The sequence below is a fragment of the Brassica napus genome, chromosome C9 (genome assembly GCF_020379485.1).
Source record: "Brassica napus cultivar Da-Ae chromosome C9, Da-Ae, whole genome shotgun sequence".
NCBI classification, from domain to species: domain Eukaryota; kingdom Viridiplantae; phylum Streptophyta; class Magnoliopsida; order Brassicales; family Brassicaceae; genus Brassica; species Brassica napus.
The window spans coordinates 52,893,988-52,917,103 of NC_063452.1; the positions used below are offsets into that span (position 1 = coordinate 52,893,988).

At 32.2% G+C, this 23,116-nt stretch overlaps 3 protein-coding genes across 3 annotated transcripts; all 3 read left to right on the plus strand.

The window, feature by feature from the left end:
• The first annotated feature begins 1,118 nt into the window (after window positions 1–1,118).
• LOC106441289 (FK506-binding protein 5-like) lies at window positions 1,119–3,764 on the plus strand. The gene is made up of 3 exons (XM_022710153.2): window positions 1,119–2,408; window positions 2,505–2,600; window positions 2,689–3,764. The coding sequence occupies exons 1-3, from the start codon at window positions 1,995–1,997 to the stop codon at window positions 3,592–3,594; spliced, it is 1,416 nt and encodes a 471-aa protein (XP_022565874.2). The 5' UTR covers window positions 1,119–1,994; the 3' UTR covers window positions 3,595–3,764.
• Window positions 3,765–10,215: 6,451 nt separating this feature from the next.
• Window positions 10,216–11,238, plus strand: LOC106438370 (NAC domain-containing protein 89-like). The gene is made up of 2 exons (XM_048767364.1): window positions 10,216–10,627; window positions 10,819–11,238. Exons 1-2 carry the CDS (start codon window positions 10,517–10,519, stop codon window positions 11,158–11,160), a joined length of 453 nt encoding a protein of 150 aa, XP_048623321.1. The 5' UTR covers window positions 10,216–10,516; the 3' UTR covers window positions 11,161–11,238.
• A 9,709-nt stretch (window positions 11,239–20,947) lies between these two features.
• LOC106443695 (protein salt-induced and EIN3/EIL1-dependent 1) lies at window positions 20,948–21,540 on the plus strand. Its single transcript, XM_013885239.3, has one exon. It carries the CDS (start codon window positions 20,975–20,977, stop codon window positions 21,248–21,250), a length of 276 nt encoding a protein of 91 aa, XP_013740693.1. The 5' UTR covers window positions 20,948–20,974; the 3' UTR covers window positions 21,251–21,540.
• The last annotated feature ends 1,576 nt before the right edge of the window (window positions 21,541–23,116 follow it).

Genomic DNA, 23,116 nt, shown 5'->3' on the forward strand with positions numbered 1-23,116 from the left:
AGGATGCATCAAAGAAATCTTAGTTATGTACAAACTTTGTTTGTTCCTTATTTCAAACATTAAAATGGTTTGTTCAGGAGAAAAATACTATCAATTTTCTTATAATACACTATCCAATGACATTAAAAAAAATTATATTGCATATTTTCTAATACTCACGCCAAGGATTATTAAACTTCATAATTGGTAGCCAATATCCTTTTCTCAAATATGTTTTCTCTTTGTCTATACATTTCTTTTCAATCATTTCGTCCAAAAAGGTCACCATGCAAGTGTTTTGTCTAAATAATGTTAATTTTTTTTTGTCATAGCATGGTGGTTGATGCCTTAGTTTTGAGAATATAGTTCGTCTTTAATCTTCATGAAAACTACTGATCAAACTCTATTTGCAATTGCTGTTCATATGATTCCCAAATAAAGCCTATCAGTAGTAAACTGAATCAAACCATGTTATGCTGCATGTGATGTAAACCTAATATCTAGTTAGACCTTTAGCAAGTCCTATTGTCCTCCTATCAAAAAGTAGGTACTAGGCATGGATTGAAGTACCTTTTTATAAGTCAGTTGTTGCATTAATGAGTTACCGGCAACAAGATTTAACAGTTATGGAAGCACTCTATTTCATTAATGACATTGAATATCATTGGTTTTTTTTTTTTTGGCCGACTGATTATTATAAAGGAAAAAGCCCAACTGGACTAAATCCAACCATAACAACTAAAGCCCAAAAGAGGCCCAAAACCTAATTTCAACAAAACGAAAATCTTAAAACCGGCCCAACAACAAGCCCAAAAAACAGGAGGCCACCGCCCCAAACGCCAACGCACGGCGCACGTGTTGAGACCTCAACTGCGAGGCACACGTGTCACCAGATCCTTTCTCCAACCTCCATTGCCGGAGGAAACATGCAACCCAACACCGGAAACCGTACCCGATCTCACCACCACCACCTACGGCCGAGCTCCTTTGACGGAAAGCTTCCGTCGAACCATGTCGAGATCTCTTCCTGAGCCTCCAAGCCGCTAATCACGGGATTAAAGAAATCCCACATCTCATCTTGTTTGTCGTCAACACCATCGAAGATAATTACTCGATCTATTCGAGATTTCTTCAGAGGGGACCAAACGAAGAACAGATGAATCAAGAACAAAGCTAAAGTCACACCCTTAAAAAAAGGGGTGACAATCAAAAACCGACGGTGCAAGACACAGAGCCTCCACACCTCGGACTCATAAGCCAGCGAGGAACAAAGCCATAGAAGCCTCTTTCTCCCGGAAACAGAGCCGGCGAAGCCTGCCTAAGAAGCAGCGCTTCCCAGAATCAAAGCCAAAAACCAGAAACCGTCGATAGAGCCCCGTGAAAGCTTCATCTCATCTCACAGAGGAGAGAAAGAAGTCGCGGTCTCCACACATTGAATATCATTGGTCAATGTGTGTACAATGAACCCTGCAAAAACATTGCCAACGGGACAACGCACACAAACAAAACACCACACATGAACACTTTCTATCCTTGTTCCCATTCTTCGTCTTTCTCCACTTTATTCTCCCAAGAAATAACACAATTTCCCAGATTCAAACTTCTCTTTTTTCAACGTCTTCTAAAGAAAGTAAGAATCTATCGTCTCTAATTCTTCTCTTTTTATAGTATATATATAAAAAACTACTTTGCTCTTTTTCTTCATCTGGTAGAGAGCATTTACATTAATAAACTTCGGAGAAAAGCAAAAGAAGATAACACAAAGAAACATCCATCTTATTAACTTTCTCTTTTTGTATTATCTCTATCACTAACTTTTAAGTTTCCTCAGAGATTCAAAATCAAAATCTTCCAGAAACTGCTTCAAGCTTCTACTTGATCAAACTCATGACCCACTTCTCATAAAAAGCACCAACCAGTTCCAACTCTTTTCTCATTCATTTCTTTAGTTTCCGGCAAGATTTGACACAGTTTTGTGTTCTGTTTTTTTTTTTTATAAATATAATAATAAAAATATGGATCGGAAGAGAGGGTGCAAGATCAGGAAGAGAGGCTGTTCTTCCTCCTCCTCCTCTTCTCTTGCTCGTCGAAACCGCTTCAAACGCGCCATTTTCGCCGGGAAAAGAGCCTCACTAGAAGACGGCGGCGGCTCAGGAACTCCGGTTAAGTCCATCACCGCCGCTAAACCTCCCGTACTCTTACCGTTTTCTCCGGAAAACCCTCCTGTATGTCAATCACAGAAACGCTGCGTGTCAGCTAGAAAGCTGGCGGCAACGTTGTGGGAGATCAGCGACGGCAATACAGAACCTCCTGTATCCAACGAAGATTGCTTGAAAAACAAGAAACCACCGAGAAACAGAAGGAAGACATCAACAGAGATCCCTTTCCCTGATTTCCCGCTAAAATCATCCCATCCGGTTTCCCACGAGGTTAGGGTTTGCTTGTGTCTCAAGTTTCCTCTGTTTTTTTTTTTTAATTTATCCTTTTCTCGAACCCTAAGTCTTCGATAGTCCAAATTTTTACAGAGAATCCTTCTCCAAGATGATGATACATTTCGTAGAAGATCAAAAATTCCACAGAAACTACAACTAATCGAATACAAAACCATCGGCACAAACTCTGTAAGCTTTTCTTTATTTTTATTTTTTAAATAAAATGCTTACTTGCGTGAGAAGAAACCTCTGATTAGTAGTTAAAACCAAACAACAGGTGAAAACTCGTTTCAAGAATGTCAGCGAGGGTTTAACGACGTCTAAAGAGCTGGTGAAAGTTTTAAAACGGATCAGCCACCTCGGAGATGATCATAAGAACGCGAGCAACCGTTTGATCTCTGCTCTGGCTTATGAACTAAACAGAGCAAGATCTTCTCTAAAGCATCTAATGAGTGAGTTCAATGCGGAGGAGGAGGAGAAGCGGAGGTTAGTAGAGAAGCTTCAAGAAGAAGCGGTGGCTGAGAGGAAACTCCGGCTAACAACGGAGAAGATGAACAGAAGGTTATTAAGAGAGCTCGCGGAAGCTAAGGAAACAGAGAGGAAGATGAAGGAGGAGATGGAGAGAGAGAAGAGAGCGAAAGACGTTCTTGAAGAAGTTTGTGATGAGCTGGCGAGAGGTATCGGAGATGATAAGAAGGAGATGGAGAAAGAGAGAGAGATGATGCATATAGCTGATGTTCTGAGGGAAGAGAGGGTTCAGATGAAGCTCACGGAGGCGAGACACGAGTTTGAGGAGAAACACGCCGCCGTGGAGCGGCAGAAGAAGGAGCTCCGGCGGGTTGTGGATGGGCAGGAGGAGAAAGGGTCGTCGGAGATTCTCAGGGTTTTAGAGATGTTAGATGGTTCTGATGATGATGATGATGAGGAGGAGGAGGAGGAGGAGAGTGATCTTAAGTCGATTGAGCTGAACATGGAGAGTGGAAGTAAGTGGGGATATGTTGAAAGCCGGAGAGATGGTCGGAGGGAGTCAAGATTTGTTGGCTCCGGCGAAGATGATGATGATCATGTGGAGAAGAGATCAGTGATCGTTGATAATGGGGCGAGAGATGAATCTTTGAAGACTCTAAGAGAGTACATTGTTTCTAATGTCAGATTCATAGGTTCCTCATCGGCACTCACCTAATGTGGAGTTTGTGTAATCACCTGAGCTAACGCCGGCAAGAGAAACAAAATATATCAAATTCTTTTTGTAATGTATACTTTATATTTCCTTATTTGTAATTGTATTCAATTTTTTGGATTTGTTGAAAGAAAAGCAATTATCTGACTACATAAAACTCTGTTTCCACCCTAGTTATCCATGTTTGAAAACTCTACGCTACGAGTGTGGCACACAAGGGCCTAGCGATTTATTGAAAAAGCGGAAAAAAATCAGAGAGTACGCGGAGAAATTTTTTTTATACTTTTATATGTATTATACGGTATTGTATGTATAATACTACATTTTATACATATAATACAAAAAAAATTACAAAACATGTTTAGGAAAGATACAACATTGATACTAAAAATCATAGATTTATAAATATAATACATCATTAATACATAATAATACAAAAAGTTTGTATAATACATGTTTTATCATAAAACCCATTTAAGCCCAATCCAATTCTCTCCTCTCACGTCAATAATAAAAAATAAAAGAACCAAAAAGAGACACGTCAATTTTGTAAACCTCCCACATCGCTAGATGGTGCAAATGACGAAGGAATTCAACTAGTATAAATAAAAAATGAGTTACACAGAAAATTACACAGGCTTCATACACAGGCTTCAATTAAACCAAAGCCTATCGTTGTGACTGGGCTTAAGTTAATTGAGTCAAAATAGTTGGTTATTAATCCTATTTAAAGCGCATAACATGATTGTGCGGACGCTTATTTAAGTGCCGATTAGTTAAGCCGAGTTGGTCAAAATCGTAGTGGCTGACCTCCGCAAACGCGGCTACGCGGCAGCGTTTTTGAACATAGGTAATTATTAAGGGCATCTCTGGTCCGTAATTTATTCCAAAAAAATATATATAGATTATGAACAAAAAAATAAAAATTTACGTAGAATTTTTTTGTTTTTTGTTGATACACTATTTTTGCAGTAAATTATGGAAAAAAAATGGAGATGCTCCGAGGTCTGATGATATACAGATTTGTTGATATTAATACAAGTATTTTTTTGTCATGATATTCGAATTCATACATGAAAGAGTGTGTTTTTCGAGGAAAAGTCATTAGATGATTTAGGCTGTAATTTATGGAAGCAAAGAATATGGGGATAATATCAATCAAGTCATGCTTGGTTTGGATAATAAGGTACATTAGTAATGTATACTTTTTAGCATTTATAAATATATTTATTCGAGGACTTCTTTTGGCATGATTGATGATCGATACACACATGGGAAACGTCGGTTCAGTGTACATTAAATCAAAAATGATTACAACAATTATAATAAGAACAGCGAACAATAATGAGATATAATTGATGCAAGAAGGGATTAATTAGTTTTAAGATGTTGAGGATAGCATCTCTGTTTGGGAGTTGATGAGGTTTGATGAGTTGCTTTAGCCATCTGTGAAGTCGATTAAGAAGAGTTGGCGTTCTACGGTCCAACAAATGGTCGGTCTTCCATTTTGGTTTATGCAGCCTTGCGTTAAAATTCCGGTGAGTTAAAGCAAGACTATTCAAGTAACCGAGGTTTAGTTGAAAGGCACCGTAGTATAAGCGATTTGAACAGCGACATGAAAGAGAAGAGACTTGGGAGTGGAGCTGTTAGAGTCACGGTGGAGAAGTCATCTCGACGTTCGTGCCTTCCAGCACATTGTAGAAGGAAAATGTGTGGTTGCGTGCTATCCTTGGAATTCCTCATCTGACATGTGTTACTCACCACTTCCATTATTGTATTTAATATATTTGTAATATCTGTGTCGTTTGATCCAATCGCTTGTACTTTTTATAAGGCCTTTGAGCCCAATGAAATAAAAGTATGTTGACAAAAAAAAAAAAAAAAAAAAATCAAACAATGAACACAGAGCAGGTTTCTCTATTACTGTGTGGACAGCGTCGCGACATCCTCCCATGTGATTTTGTCTCAACTCTCCGTTACGTTTCAGCCTTTTTTTTGTCTCAATTCATTTTCTATCGGTATTGACTAATAGTCTATTAACCCATGAAAGAACCGGGTTATCCGGTTACGAGCATAACGAGATGAAATATTCACTTATAACATTTAAAATATTGGTGGTTAATTTATATCATTCGACTTAGAAACTGATTATATTAAATATATATATATATATATATATATATATTGACCATTTAATAATTGTTTTAAATCCTACTGCGCGCGGATTTGAATTTTCGGTTTTTGGTTATTTATTTAACTAAATAATGTATTTGTAATATTTGATGTATTATATTCACCAAATAAATAATTTTTTGGCATCTTAAACCATCTATTTACGATGAATATTCGATATCATATAAAAAATTGAACAAATAGACGTAATTAGAGAATTGTAGACGATATATAAAAACAATGGTTATTAATGTAAAATATGAAGAAATATTATATTATGACTTAGTATGGCATAAAAGATTATAAATTAGTTATACATGTTTTAAGAAAATAAAATGATTTTTAAACTTCTATGAAAAATTTAACATATAAAAAAGGGCGATGAATTAGTCATCAAATTGTAAATAATTTCATAATTTTATTAACAATAAATTATTTATAGTCTTTGTTTTTCGTCAAGATAATTATTAAATGTCCATAACATTAATATGTTAAAAGGCCATATTATGAAAGCCCATGTTGTAACCGTTTTTTTTCCGGGAAGTGTAACAAAAAAAAAATTACATTTAACTCTTCGTTTTGTTTAAGTTTGTGTCGGTAAAAGATTAAAAAAATCTCTCTATCCTTTTCAATGTTCAATTTGAAGCTTATTATGCGGAAATCATACGCAAATATAGGCAATTGGTTGGAATCTCTATATCTTTATATTCTTATAAATTATAAATTTATTGTTTCCTCTTCTGCAAGTAAATCAATTACCGAAGTAATAGATCAATTGGTTGGAATCAAATCTATTCATATAATTAGTGTAATTATGGTTACAGTTTCTATATTTAATAGGTACATTAAAGATACGATATTGAAGATATTTTGTTTTGATTAATAGAAGATATTTGATTTTGAGTTTGTATTTATTGATTTGTTTTTTTATAAAGCTTAGAAAATCAATGGGATGATTGGTTGGTTGATACATCCTATAAAGAAAACGAAAACTATAGGTCGTTTGAATATTGTACATCGATCGATGCATGATGTAAGTTGACTATATAAAACTTGAACATGATCATTTCAAACTAAAGTATAGGTAGGTTATATGCATTTGTTATATTGTAGTTAATATATTTTAAATATTACATAAGTCAAGTGATTCACGTTTTCGTAAAAATAAAATTCAAGTTCATTATTGGGCCGTACTCGTGCGTAATAAGCTACGTTAAATATGATGTATTTTTAGGTTCATTTAATGACATTAAGTTTAAATTTGATTAAAGAAAACTCATTAATTTAACTGGAAAAGACAAGCATTAAAATAGGTAGGTTTATTTAATGACATTAAGTTTTAATTTGATTAAGGAAAACTCATTAATTTAACTGAAAAAGACAAGCATTAAAATATGTAGTTTAATTTAATTCTCAGTGGCATGGAAGTGTAAATAAGTTAAAAAACTTAGGGGTATTTTTTAATGGGTACTTCTCTTTTAATAATAGAGATGAATCTCAAAGCCGGTCCCTAAGAATTTATGTGCAGTGAATATCTTGAAATTTTATGATATTTGCAGTTGTTCTATTTTCTTGGATCAACATTTTCCATATTACTCATTCAAAAAAAGATCAGCATTTTCCATATCACTCAATTTCCATATTAAGTCAACATTGATTGGGATAACAAAAGAAAAGCAAAAATAAATTCAGTAACGTTGAAAGGTCTTTGGTCGCATCTTCTTTTGCTTTTTGTGGCTTCCCGGTGACCGGTGCTCCTTGCCGCCGCCGGGGTGGTTCTCTCATGTTATGCTCTTTCTTCTCTCTTTCCTTTGTCTTTTTTTTGGGGGTTTTACACATGATAATTTTCTATTCTGCTGAGATCATTTGGCGATTGTAGTGATGGGTCGTGTTGGTGGGGCTTCGTTTGGCATGTCCGTGGTGTGGAGTCGCAACTGAGGCGTGAAGAGGGCCCATTCACAGGGGTAGCTCTTCTACCGGATAAGTGGTGCTTGTTGTGGCATTGTCGGGGGTGTGGTGTCTCACCGGAAGCACATGAAGAGCCCATTCACAGTCCATTGGCATATCTTGTTTGGATATTGAAATAGTTTTACATCGATGGTTATCTACTGCAACCGGGCAAGTTTGATTCACTCTTCATTGAGTTTGGTTTTCAGTCTCTTGTCGTTTAATTGTCTTATTTCTTTGGCTATGGTTGCTTGCCTTAGAGTATGGTAGTCATGATTGGTTTTGTCTTTGCGTTTTTAATTCTTGCTTGTGGTTTGGAAAACCACGCTTGGATTATAACGGTTTTTAATGGTTCTCAGTTCTTAAAGCTTCAGTAGATTGGAAGCTCACACCGCAGAAATCCTTAATCCTTGAGTTGATTGGAAAGAGCGGAAAGGGTAGTCTAAGAGCATGATTATTGGGAAGTTCTTAGGATGAGGTTCTTAGCGGAATATAAAAACCCGTCTCTTAACTTTTAACTAAAAAAGCTAAGAACCGTCTCTTAAAACTCTTATTTAAGAGCCGGTTCTTAGCTTTTTTAGTTAAAAATTAAGAAACATGATCTTATATTCTGCTAAGAATCCCACCTTAAGAACCCTCCAATAATCATGCTCTAATACCCTGATGGTTCTCAAGTCAACTGTTATCACCTCTACGAAGATCTCTGAATCAGAAAATATTGAGGTTTATTAGTTTCTCCAATTTGAATGGTACCTACTGGTATCCATATACTCTACAATAGTGTTTTTTCTTTCTCTTTTTCTTTAGTTGTACTGGTGTATATTTGCAATACTTGTTTTTGCTTCTATGTAGACCAGTTGGTCATAAGTTTCATATTTGAATGATTAATTCAGCGATAAAAAAAAAAAAAATTCACTAACGTTGAACCCTAGATACAGTAGAGTGAAAGCATTTCTGGATGCCACTAGGGAAAATGTCAAATGCTAAAAACATTGTCAGATATAGAGATCTTGTCAGTGTGATTTTATCAAGTGTGTGTGTGGTTTATCTCGCTGTCTCCTTTGTCTGTATAAATTTGAAAAGTTGAATGAACCTATCAATCACACTATTGTTTGGACATTGATGTTAGTAATAACAACTGTCAGTGGACAGATCGATGGTTAGACATGGGTGAATACTTGGGATTACAATTTTATGTTACTAGTAATATAAATTTATACTTTGTACTTTGTAGTAAACTTAATTAATATTTTTTTGTACAATGGGAATACATAAACTTTTCAACAGGTAGTCTCACGATCGGACACTCATGCCTTATGAGTATTCTGACTATAACAGTTTCGATGAGCAGTCACTTTGACAGCTCTGATCACCCTTTATCTTTCTCGGACTCCAGTAATATGTGTGGGGTAACATATACACATATTTATTATTATGTTTTTTAATAATTGGTGTTTTCAATTTAGCTATTTGCACCTCGTTCTTCTCCACTCTCCTTGATCAAATCTTAAATTTGTAGTGTAAATGACAAATCAGACTAGTGATATCGGAGATGTGTTTCACTCATCCTGTGCAGTTCCGATGGAGATTTCTTCACGTAGCAGTCGGATGCATGCTGATAGATCGGATGTGTTCGGGTTAGAGGGTTTTAAAGTGCTTGCACCCTACATGAACCGGCTGCACCCGTATGCGATTTGCGCTAGCTGGAGAAATTAATGTTTCCTGCCGAATAAGCAACCGTTTTGCCTTGTTCTCATGTCTTCCACACTCTTATATTGAAAAAGGACTTTAAGTTGGTCACAACTCGCAAGCGTCCACTTCGTGGTTTCAAGTAACTCTCACACTGAAAATAAATAGTTTTCTTTGTAATAGCATTCCCAATGAGAAGTTCTATCCTTAAGGATTTCAAAATACATGTATATATATATTAATATTAGTATTTAATTGTGGGAGTTTTAAAACTACGAAACTATATTAATATATATATGTATTTTGAGATCCCCAAAGATCGAACTTCCCAATAATTCGGTATTATTCACTTCATTAGAGCATCATTATCCCGAAACCCCAAATGGGGTTTCTTAATTTTTTTTTTTTTTGACTTTTTCGAATTTAGAAAAAAAAATTAAAAACGAACCAATCGCGAACCGCCACGTGTCAGTGGTGCCCGCGAACAGTGTAAGAAACCCTTAAGAACCGACTACTATTTGGTAGTTTTGGTAACCGGTTTCTTAAAAAAAGTGGATCCTACGCGGGACCCACACGCTAAGAACCCTTCTAGTATCCTTGGATAAAGATGCTTTTATGACACTTTCGTTTGAGTCTCCTATATGGGTTTACTGGTCAAGGGCTTTGTAGTAGTAAACTAAATTAAGAGCATCATTAATGTAGAGTTCTTAGCGAAATATAAGAAATCGTCTCTTAACTTTTAACTAAAAACGCTTCTCCTTCATATTGGTCGTGCACCAAAAGGCCAAATAACTGAGTGGCTTATGCACGAGTACTGCATGAAAGGAGGAGTATTTATGGTACACTATTCTGAGGTACAAATTAGTCAAAAAAAAAAAACAACTATTCTAAGGTACATTTTTTTGTTGTTGTTAACCATTACATAAGAGGTACCTTTGGCTACTTGAACTATATTCTAGTCTTTGCCTTGAGTTGATACCGTATCTTCTGTGAATTTTCTAGGAAGATGCTTTGGTTGTTTGCCGGCTTAGGAGGAACAGAGAGTTTTGTACTTGTACAAGTCAGAAGGCACCACCAGAGCCAAATTTAGCAGCCGATAAGCACATGATCTTGCAAAATGGTGCCGCTAGTTCAGGGAGCCCGTTTCATTGGGACAGACATGGTTGATTTTTACCTTGCAGGTGAATCAGGGGACAACCATCTCACTGAAACACCAGAAAATCTACAGGTTTTCCCCCTTTGTTTTGTTTTTTTTTTTGTTCCACGTCTTGTCTGATGAATATGGATGTACTTTGTACGCACTTATATACATTTTTTTTATAGCTGAGAATATATTAGAAACATTTCACGTAGCGCATGCTGATGGTTCTTGATTCTGATTCTCGTACTTGTTGATGAAATTTTTGTGTGTGTGTTTAGGTGGAAACTGGAGAGGATTTCTATGGAGATATCCTTAGGGACGATATCATCAATCTTGATGAAGTGGTGATGACAGGGAAGACACCAAACGAAGTGCCAACACTTGAATCAGCATCAATGGCGATAAGGATACTTCCTTTACCAAACATGATAGACAGACAGATGGCTTCATTTTTAGAGGAAAGACCATCACAGGAAAAGAAAGGGAAAGGGATCAGTGGCACGGAACCACTGTCGAGCTGCTTCATGGGTGTATACTCGATCAAATGGGTCAACCGAGCAAGATGGGACGTTATTATAGGTGTAGTTGGTCTCATTGTAATGCTGTTTTATCAAGAGTAATGCTATGGAAGTAGTAAGAAGAACCAATGGTGTTTTCTTGTTCGTTTTATTGAACCAAACCGGTGTTATAAATCAAAATCGATATTGGTTACGCTTTTAATAAGATGTTTTCACAAATGGATGGGGGTATAGTTTAGTCAAATCACACCTCACTCCGTAATATATAGTGGAAGACTAGTTTCATCCATTGATAATTGTTGTCACTACAAGAAAACATGCCTATAACCTGAAAAAATTACGAGGAAATATATTCCTCGTAAATCTACGAGAAAATTATTACGATTTTACGACAAAACTGAATTTCGTCGTAAAATCGTAGTAAAGTTACAAGGAAAATATTTCGTGGTAATTTACATGTAAATTTACGTCGATTTTACTAGGAAAGAGAAAATTCGTTGTAAAGTCCTTGTAACTTTACAAGGCTTTTACGACGAAACATGTTAACATTAATTTTTGTGAAAACATGTTTTAAGCCTGCTTTACCAAACTGATACCCTCGGTTTAGAGATTTTGGAATAACTTTATTAGCTGCTATCAAAGTTACACCTCGTGGACGAATAGTCACTGGAGAAGAATCACATTTGCAAGAAGAAGTGTGTATCACTGAAGTCGAAGTATCTGAACAACAAACTGATGACATCCTTCTTATTGATCTGGATAACCGTCAATATGAAGATCTTTTCGATGATATGACGGATGAAGAAGGTGAAGAAGAGTTCGATGCAAGCGATGATGATCATTGTACTGATATTGTAACTTTACAAGGATTTTTTTGGCGAAACATGTTACCATTATTTTTGGTGAAAATGTGTTTAAGCTGTTTTACCAAACTGATTTCGCTGTAAGCATTCTCAAGCCAAGCAAGTTAACTTCATTTCATACCCTCGGTTTACAGATTACGGAATAGTTTGATTATTTGCTATCAAGTGGTTGTTTGATTATAGTACTTATAACTTGCATTTTAAGGATTCAACTAGGATAAGACCTGTGTCTTGCGCAGGGTGAGTTTATTTTTATATATTATCAATATTTTTTTTTTATATATTTGATAATTTTATTTATATATATACAATATTTTTTGTTGTTATTATATAATTTCTTTCCGATAGATCAGATCAATTTTTATTAAAAATGATGAAACAAAACTATAATTAATACATCATGGGTTGATCGGATTGGACATTAAACAAATTATGACATAAAAACTTTATTTTTTCCATCGAACACATTCTTAAAAAAAGTGAACAGTATTGTTTTCACAGTTGAATTATTTTAACTTTTATCTTCCATATGGTTTTGTAAGCTTTCAAATCAACCATCAAATTAATACATGTCATTTTAATGTTTTTAGTCGTATACTCAAGGAAAACTTACATTTTTGTAATTTAAAGTCGTTTTAAAAAATTCAAAACATAACATATAAGAAAAAATCTAACATATAAGAAAAATATAACATATAAGGTGTCCTCATTTTTGTATTTTAAAGTCGTTTTTTTTTAAAATATAACATATAAGGTTTCCTCATTTTTGTAATTTAATGTCATTTTAAAAAATTTCAAATATAACATATAAGAAAAAATCTAATTTTTTTATTATATGGTTAATGTGATTGTTTATTTTTTTAATAATATAAAATTAAACAAAATGAAGAAGGATGCAAAAATTGTTATTAAATGTTTATTATTAATAATCATTAATTGTCATATATATGTAAATCATATTATGTAATTTCGTAGCTTTTATATAGGGAAAGAATACACAGTTCATATATTTTAGGTTAATATAATGTTCTCTAGTGGACATTAAACAAATTATGACATAAAAATTTTATTTTTTCCCTCGAACACATTCTTGAAAAAGTGAACAGTATTGTTTTCACATTTGAATTATTTTTACTTTTATCTTACATATGGTTTTGAAAGTTTTCAAATCAATCATCGAACTGATACATGTCATTTTAATGTTTTTAGTCGTATACTTAAGAAAATCTTACATTTTTGCAATTTAAAGGCGTTTTAAAAAATTCAAAATATAACATATAAGAAAAAATCTAACATATAAGAAAAATATAATATATTAGGTGTCCTAATTTTTTTTAAAGTCGTTTTTAAAAAAAAAATATAACATATAAGGTTTCCTCATTTTTGTAATTTAAAGTCATTTAAAAAAATTCAAAATATAACATATAAAAAAAATCTAATTTTTTATTATATGGTTAATGTGATTGTTTATTTTTTTAATAATATAAAATTAAACAAAAATGAAGAAGGATGCAAAAATTGCTATCAAATCTTTATTATTCATAATCATTAATTGTCATATATATGTAAATCATATTAGGTAATTCCGTAGCTTTTATTTAAGGAAAGAATACACACTTCTTATATTTTAGGTTAATATAATGTTCTATAGTGGACATTAAACAAATTATGACATAAAAACCTTATTTTTTTTCCTCGAACACATTCTTGAAAAAAATGAACAGTATTGTTTCCACAGTTAAATTATTTTGACTTTTATCTTCCTTATGGTTTTGAAAGCTTTCAAATCAACCATCGAATTGATACATGTCATACTTAAGGAAAAATTACAAATTACAAAGTCGTTTTAAAAATTTTCAAAATATAACATATAAGAAAATTCTAATATATAAGAAAAATATAACATATAAGGTGTCCTCATTTTTGTATTTTAAAATCATTTGAAAAAAATATATATAACATATAAGGTTTCCTCATTTTTGTAATTTAAAGTCATTTTAAAAAATTCAAAATATAACATATAAGAAAAAATCTAATTTTTTTATTATATGGTTAATGTGATTGTTTAATTTTTTTTAATAATATAAATTTAAACAAAAATGAAGAAGGATGCAAAAATTGTTATCAAATCTTTATTATTCATAATCATTAATTGTCATATATATGTAAATCATATTAGGTAATTCTGTAGCTTTTATTTAAGGAAAGAATACACACTTCTTATATTTTAAGTTAATATAATGTTCTCTAGTGTTATATAATTATGGAATAATGTGACACCACACTACAAGAAAACATCGGTATTCTGACGGACATTCCGACGGAAAATGAAATCCTCGGAATTTCCTCGGAATATACCGACGGAATTCCGAGGAAACATCAATCCGTCGGAATATTCCGAGGAAATTCCGACGAACTAGTGATCGATCGATGCGTTTTTGGACATATACCAATCGATCACATTGTTACGCTTTGGTCCATCTTAGTGATCGATCGATGCGTTTTTGGACATAAATACATCGATCGATCCGTTTCTAAAAAAACATTCGAGATTTTGAAACCTCAAACACTAGTTCCTCAGAATTTCCTCGGAATATTCCGAGGAAATTCCGAGGAACACTTGATATCCTTGATCGATCGATGGGATAATCTCATCGATCGATCACATTGTTACGCTTTGGTCCATCTTAGTGATCGATCGATGCATTTTTGGTCATAAATACATCGATCGATCCGTTTATAAAAAAACATTCGAGATTTTGAAACCCCAAAAACTAGTTCCTCAGAATTTCCTCGGAATATTCCGAGTAAATTCCGAGGAACACTTGATATCCTTGATCGATCGATGGGATAATCTCATCGATCGATCACATTGTTACGCTTTGGTCCATCTTAGTGATCGATCTATGCGTTTTTGGACATAAATACATCGATCGATCCGTTTATAAAAAAACATTCGAGATTTTGAAACCCCAAACACTAGTTCCTCAGAATTTCCTCGGAATATTCCGAGGAAATTCCGAGGAACACTTGATATCCTTGATCGATCGATGGGATAATCTCATCGATCGATCACATTGTTACGCTTTGGTCCATCTTAGTGATCGATCGATGCATTTTTGGACATAAATACATCGATCGATCCGTTTATAAAAAAACATTCGAGATTTTGAAACCCCAAACACTAGTTCCTCAGAATTTCCTCGGAATATTCCGACGGAATTCTGAGGAAGAAAAGGGTTTCCTCGGAATTTCCTCGGAATATTCCGAGGAAATTCCGAGGAAATAGGGTTTTTAAACCGAAAACAACGTTTTACGGTTTGAATAACACCTATATAACCCTTATTAAGTGTCTTACGTTCATTATGAAGTCAAAAATTTGTTCATTACCCTATAATAAACACTTTTCCGATTGTATGAACGAAATCCCCACAACATAAGAGAAACACTTATACACTTTAATGAACGGTAAAGGGAATACTTACAATTCGTTTTGAAATTTGTTATTTTATGGTTTATGCTCATCTATACAAAGAATCCTCAATGGTATGCATTACAATTGTATAAGAAATAAAATACGGCAAAAAAAAATTGATGTTTTGAAACTCCAAACACTAGTTCCTCGGTATTTCCTCGGAATATTCCGAGGAAATTCCGAGGAAATTCCGAGGAACAATATAAATTAATAGAAATACATGCACATGATATTTTTTTTCCTCGAATTAATGAAAATATTCCGAGGAAATTCCGACGGATATTTAAGTGGCCGTCGGAATTTCCTCGGAATATTTTCATTTAACCGGGCAAACAAGCCGCCAAATATTTCGCGAAAATTGAAATTGAAAATACTGAGGGAATTCCGGCGGAAAATATCCGTCAGACCCAAGGTTTTATAAACTCGAACCGCATCTTCTTCCCCATTTCTCTCTTCTTCCCCATTTCTCTCTTCTTCCTCTCTGGCGATCTCTCTCTCCTTCCGGCGTTCTCCACCTTCTCTCGCGACGATCTCTTCGGCGAATCCTTTCCATTCCTTTAAAAATCATGTAAGGACCTTATCCCACTCTCTTAGGTTCTATTTGTTAGGTTTTTAAGTAGATTTGATGATTTTAGAAGTTTTTTGATAGATTTTTGTTAGGGTGATTGGGTAGGATTGTGATTTGTTGTGTAATAGGTTTAGAATTGTGATTTGGTTGTGTTGAATTGATTTAGAACTTTTTTTATAAATTGTTTATTATTTTTGTATTTACAAAACGTTTATATAAATTCGATTTTACAAAACGTTTTTGTATATAAATTCGATTTTTGGATTTATAAAAGATGATTTCATATTTATAATAATATTTATATTTATTAAAACTAATTTTGTATTTATAAAACATTTTTTTGATTTATAAACACTATTTTTTTATTTTTGTATTTATAAAAACTATTTTTAAATATACAAAACGTTCTTTGTATATAAATTCATTTTTTGGATTTATAAAAGATGATTTCATATTTTAAAATTAATTTTGTATTTATAAAACATTTTTTGATTTATAAACATTATTTTATTATTTTTTGTATTTATAAATACTATTTTGTATTTATAAAAAGATGATTTCATATCTATAAAAATATTTATATTTATTAAAACTAATTTTGTATTTATAAAACATTTCTTTATTTATAAACACTATTTTATTATTTTTTGTATTGATAAAAACTATTTTGTATTTATAAAAAGATGATTTCATATTTATAAAAATATTTATATTTATTAAAACTAATTTTGTATTTATAAAACATTTTTTTATTTATAAAAACTTTTGTATTTTAAATATGTTTTCTATTTCAATTTTAATTTTATATTTTTGAATTTCAATTTAAAAAAATAATTTTTTTTTTTTTTTGAATTTTGGAAATATTCCGAGGAAGTATATCCCTCGGAATATTCCGACGACATATTCCTCGGAATATTCCGAGGAATTTCCGACGAAAAAAGTCCTCGGAATATTCCGAGGAAATTCATTTCCTCGGAATTCCGTCGGAAATTTCCGAGGAATTTCCGAGGAAAGATGAATTTCCGAGGAGTTATTTCGTCGGTATGTCGTCGGAATAGCGTTATTCCGACGACATACCGACGATTTTTTCCTTCAGTATGCTGCTGTTTTCTTGTAGTGCCATTAGATTAAGCTATACTTTATATTAGATGCTCTAAAATTCTTTGAAATGGAATTTAGAAGGCATTTAGAGTGCCACCTAAGATTTGAGGTTTTTTTTAATTAATACAAAATTAAGGTTCTAATTTTTCAAATGCTTCCCAATTAATATATAGGGGATTGGAGTTTAGGGTTTAAGAAAAAAATGGGATAAAGGGGATGATGTGGTAAAAGGGTATGGTGTATATAGATAAGTGATTTTGGGGTTTAGGGATTTGATTTTCGGGGTTTCAGATATAGTTCTAGTAAATTCGTCGTAATAGAAAACACACGGGTGTGGTAGCTTCCTCGTAATACATGTGTCCTTGTAAATTCGTTGTAATGCTTTCCTTGTAATTTTATTGTAAAGTTTTCATTGTAAATTCGTTGTAATTCTAAAAACGCAGACCTGGTAGATTTCTCGTAACACTAAAAAATGCGGGCCTGGTAGATTCCTAGTAAAATTACGACGACTTTACGAGGAATGTTGTTTTCTTATATAAACTCGAAACATGAATGAGGAGTGCCTCCTTAATTCCTCTCAAACCACTCCTCTCGAGGTTCTATTCTCTAACCTAAAGTTTTACCTATCAGATTAGAGGAAAACTAAAACTCTCCTTCTCTCAAAGGTATGTTTTTTTAATATTAATTTAGGTTTAGGTGGTTAGTTTAGGTAATTAGTTTAAGTAATTAGTTTAGGTGATTAGTTTAGGTAATTAGATTAGGTGGTTAGTTTAGGTGGTAGTTTTAGGTAACAAAACTATATTCAAATATTAGGTTGAGGTATTTAAATGACTGATTAGATTTTTTTTAAAAAAATTAAATATATTTTATTTTCTTATAATTTTATGTAATTAATTATATTAATATGTTTCTTTTTCAAGGTGGCTCCTAAAAAGATGGAACTGACTGTAGGAATAAGCTTCATCAATAAAGCCACAAAGACAACTTCATCCTACTCTTTGAGACGGAACCCATAGACGAAGTATGAGACTCTCCAGAAAGAAACACCTCCAACAACTACTTCGACGACGTCCTCCCTTAGCTTTTTATTTTTCAATTTTTTGTTTTCTATTATTAATTTGAATATATTTTATGACATTTATATATTTTTAAATAAAAATATTTTAATTTTCAATATTTTATTTTATAATTTATATATTTTAGATTTTGAATATTTCATAATATTATAATAATATGACAATGAGAAATAAATTTTTTATAATGTTTACAAGGAATTTACAAGGAAGTATTTGTAAAATCCTCGTAATCTTTACAAGAAATTTACTAGGAAATACTTGTAAATTTCTCGCAAACATTACAAGGACTTTACATTAAAAGACGACTTTACAAGGAAACTATACGAGTCTTTTACGATGAACAGTAGCTACGAAATTATGACGAAGCACTCTATGTCGCTTTTACATCGAATTTATTTCGTCGTAAATGTTACGTGGAAGTTACGACGAATCTTTCATTACGACGGACGTTTTACAACGAAACACTATTCCTTGTTAATTCGTTGTAACCCTTCTATTACAACGAATTAACAAGGAATATGACCATTGTAATAAATATATTTTATTGTGTTAAAATCTTGTTGAATATTACTTGGGAGGATTGTCTTATTTGTGATGAAGGTTGAGATATTCAAGTGTAAAGAAATTTTGGAATTAGGGTACTTGGTAATAATCCTTATATAGTTATGGTTGATTCTAGTATTATCTATCACACACATATGACTATATACATAATCTATATAAGTGTCTATTCGTATAGTCCAGCATTTGTTCGTTGTTTGGTTTGACTTTGAATGAGGGTAACAAAAGTCTAAGATGACAAAGGCAATCTTTTTCTTATGTCATTTGAATCTCATATTCTAGTTGACAAAAAAAATCTCATATTCTATATGCAATTTGGTTTGTATGTTTCATGATTCCTTCAGTCAGAGCCTAAATCTCACCAACCACACCACGTACATTTTCTAAGTCAAACAAAACCAAATCCGAAGGAATTTTAATCCTTTCACTCTACATTTTTGTTCGCTTTCTTAAGGTCAAACAATCTTAACAACTAAAAGCCATTCACTCTAGTCATCTTTTTGGAGTCAATCTTTACATCATTGTTAATCATATTCATCAGTTTTCAATAAGAATTTGGAATATGCTACTTTGAAATGTCTTTTTTCATATAAGATTTTATTTATTTTTAAGAAACATCTTATTTTAAATATTATACTGTTCGTGAAACATTTATTCTTTTCAGTTCTCACATGTCATGGCAAAATCTTATAATATCATCCACCCATATAACCATATTTGTACGGATATCCTTTAAGACCAATTAAAATGACATAAATTATTACTTAAAAAACATTAAATTAAATAAAAAAATAGCTACAAAAAATAAAAACGCTAATTTTAACGACGCTAACGCTTCCAGCTAAACTCTAAATCCTAAATCTTAAATTCTAAACCCTATACCCTAAATTCTAAACTCAAATCCAAACCCCTAAACCCAAACCCTATACTCTAAACCCTAATCCTAGACCCTAAACCCAAATTATATACCCTAAACCCAAAAACTAGACTATAAACCTAAACTCTATACCCTAAACCAAAGTCGTAGACCCTAAACCCAAACCGTAAATCTTAAACCCAAATTATATACCCTAAACCCAAAACCTTAACCATAAGTCCAAACGGTAAATCCTAAACCCAAACCGTAAATCCTAAACCCAAAACCTATACCCTAAACCCAAATCCTAGACCTAAAACCCAAACGGTAAACCCTAAACCCAAACCTCAAACTTAGATGCTATAGGGTTTGGGTTAAGATTACGGTTTGGGTTTAGGGTTTAAGACTTGGGTTTAGGGTATAAGATTTATGTTTATAGTCTATTTTTTGGGTTTAAGGTATATAATTTGGGTTTAGGGTCTAGGATTAGGGTTTAGAGTATAGAGTTTGAGTTTAGGGGTTTGAATTTGGATTTAGAATTTAGGTTATAAGGTTTAGAATTTAAGATTTAGGGTTTAGGGTTTCGCTGGAAATGTTAACGTCGTTAAAATTAACGTTTTTATTTTTTGTACCTATTTTTTATTTAATTTAATATTTTTTAATTAATAATCTATGTGTCAATTTGATTGGTCCTAAAAGATGAGGTGAATTTAAACATTTATAAGGGTTGAAGCTAAGTTTTGTTCATTTTCTACTAGTCAACACCTATCTGACTATGTTCTTACCTTACTTGTTCGAAATAAATGGTCGACACCTTTATATTTCTCTCATTTTGAATTTGAGTTTTCATGATAAAATTATGAAAAAGGACAAAGTATCTCGTTTATATATATCCGAATACTATTTGGTAATAAATGCAATTTCAGAGCACAATTCATACACTCAATCTTTTGCATATTATTTTCAAATCACATTTATTGCTACAAAACATCTCATTTTTATAATTACTTCTCAAGAGTATTTATGGTGAAAGCTAGATAAAACTAATTAATTTAATGTGCATTCAATGAAACCCTCTCACCTCTTGTGTGTGTTATCTTTATCTATATATAACAGCAACGAGTAACATGAAGACGTCAAACCTTTTTTAACTCTCAAGAACAAGAACAATAGTCTTAACCAAGGTAATCTATCTTCGAACTCCTAGTTAAATTCTTGAAATATTGTATTTAGCCTTCGCTTTTCTATAGATAGAGAAAGTAAACCATGTTATTGATAATTCTACTGTGTTTTCTTTTTATGATAGATACATGTATTGTTTTATTAACAATCGAATTTTTTCTAACGCAAACCTTGGTTTTGCTTTTATTGTGTTTCTTATTCAGATTCCTATAGAGTTAAATATATGCAAGAAACATGAATCAGCAAGAAACCACGAGTACTCTTGAACTTGATCTGAAACTAAACATACTGGATTCATCTTTGTCAACTGAGAGCCCATCTTCATCGTTATGTTCGGAGGAATCTGAAGGTGGAGAAGGAGTGGCTAAATCGATGGTGGTCGTTGGTTGCCCTAATTGCATCATGTACATCATCATGTCTTTGGATAGTAACCCTAGATGCCCTAGATGCAACAGCCAAGTTTTGCTTGATTTTCTCACACGAAACAATAGCAAAAAGAGTATTAATTAAAAATATCCAACTAAGAATGTTCTTTTCTCTTTATGATTTTTATTCATTTATTGCCATTTGCCACATATATTGATAGTTTAAACTAGGCTACGATGAACGGATGTATTCATAAAACCGAAATTCTATATACTTCTGTTTTTCAAGAACTTCGCTGATTACTTTTATTATGTGTATTAAAGTTAAGCGATAAGCGCGGATATGAATTTTTGGTTTTTGGTTATTTATTTAACTAAATGATGTATTTGTAATATTGGATGTATTATATTCACCAAGTAAATAATTTTTTGGCATCTTAAACCATCTATTTATGATGAATATTCGATATCATATACAAAATTGAACAAATAGACGTAATTAGAGAATTGTAGACGATATATAAAAACAATGGTTATTAATGTAAAATATGAAGAAATATTATATCATGACTTAGTATAGCATAAAGGATTATAAATTAGTTATATATGTTTAAAGAAAATAAAATGATTTTTAAACTTATATGAAAAATTTAACATATAAAAAAGGGTGATGAATTAGTCATCAAACTGTAAATAATTTCATAATTTTGTTAATAATAAATTATTTATAGTCTTTGTTTTTCGTCAAGGTAATTATTAAATGTCCATAACATTAATATGTTAAAATTCCATATTATGAAAGCCCATGTTGTAACCGTTTTTTTCCGGGAAGTGTAACAAAAAAAATTACCTTTAACTCTTCGTTTTGTTTAAGTTCTGTGTCAGTAAAAGATTAAAAAAATCTATCTATCTTTTTAAATGTTCAATTTGAGGCTTATTATGCGAAAATCATACGCAAATATAGGCAATTGGTTGGAATCTCTATATCTTTATATTCTTATAAATTTTAAATTTATTGTTTCCTCTTCTGCAAGCAAATCAATTACCGAAGTAATAGATCAATTGGTTGGAATCAAATCTATTCTTATAATTAGTGTAATTATGGTTACAGTTTCTATATTTAATAGGTACATTAAAGATACAACATTGAAGATATCCTCTTTTGATTAATAGAAGATATTGGATTTTGAGTTTGTATTTATTGATTTGTTTTTTTATAAAGCTTAGAAAATCAGCGGGATGATTGGTTGGTTGATACATCCTATAAAGAAAACGAAAACTATAGGTGGTTTGACTATTGTACATCGATCGATGCATGATGTAAGTTGACTATATAAAACTTGAGCATGATCATTTCAAACTAAAGTATAGGTAGATTATATGCATTTGTTATATTGTAGTTAATATATTTTAAATATTACATAAGTCAAGTGATTCACGTTTTCGTAAAATAAAATTCAAGTTCATTATTGGGCCGTACTCGTCCGTAATAAGCTACGTTAAATATGATGTATTTTTAGGTTCATTTAATGACATTAAATTTAAATTTCATTAAGAAAAACTCATTAATTTAACTGGAAAAGGCAATCATTAAAATAGGTAGGTTCATTTAATGACATTAAGTTTAAATTTGATTAAGAAAAACTCATTAATTTAACTGGAAAAGACAAGCATTAAAATGAGTAGTTTAATTTAATTTTTAGTGACATGGAAGTGTAAATAAGTTAGAAAATTTAGGGGTATTTTTTAATGGGTACTTTTTTTTAATAATATAGAGTCTTTGCAACAGGCGATTACAAAAAAAGACTAATAAGATTACAAGGAATTGTTTCCAGTGGTGGATTATGGATATTAATGACGGGTGTATTATCTTCAAAACAATGATGGTATTCCGTTTTGGGTAATGGGTGCTAGCTTGGCATTTCTTGACCATTGCAATATTTAATTTTATAAATAGAAAATTAGTACTTGTTGACTTGTTGTAAGTTCAATGTATATGTAGTTATTATGT

Excerpts from the sequence above, each read along its gene's own strand:
- LOC106438370 (XM_048767364.1), top strand. The coding sequence starts at position 10,517 with ATGGTGCCGCTAGTTCAGGGAGCCCGTTTCATTGGGACAGACATGGTT. Across the intron at positions 10,628-10,818 it reads AAACACCAGAAAATCTACAG|GTGGAAACTGGAGAGGATTT; the intron begins GTTTTCCCCCTT and ends GTGTGTGTTTAG.
- LOC106443695 (XM_013885239.3), top strand. The coding sequence starts at position 20,975 with ATGAATCAGCAAGAAACCACGAGTACTCTTGAACTTGATCTGAAACTA.
- LOC106441289 (XM_022710153.2), top strand. The coding sequence starts at position 1,995 with ATGGATCGGAAGAGAGGGTGCAAGATCAGGAAGAGAGGCTGTTCTTCC. Across the intron at positions 2,409-2,504 it reads CCCATCCGGTTTCCCACGAG|AGAATCCTTCTCCAAGATGA; the intron begins GTTAGGGTTTGC and ends AAATTTTTACAG. Across the intron at positions 2,601-2,688 it reads AAACCATCGGCACAAACTCT|GTGAAAACTCGTTTCAAGAA; the intron begins GTAAGCTTTTCT and ends ACCAAACAACAG.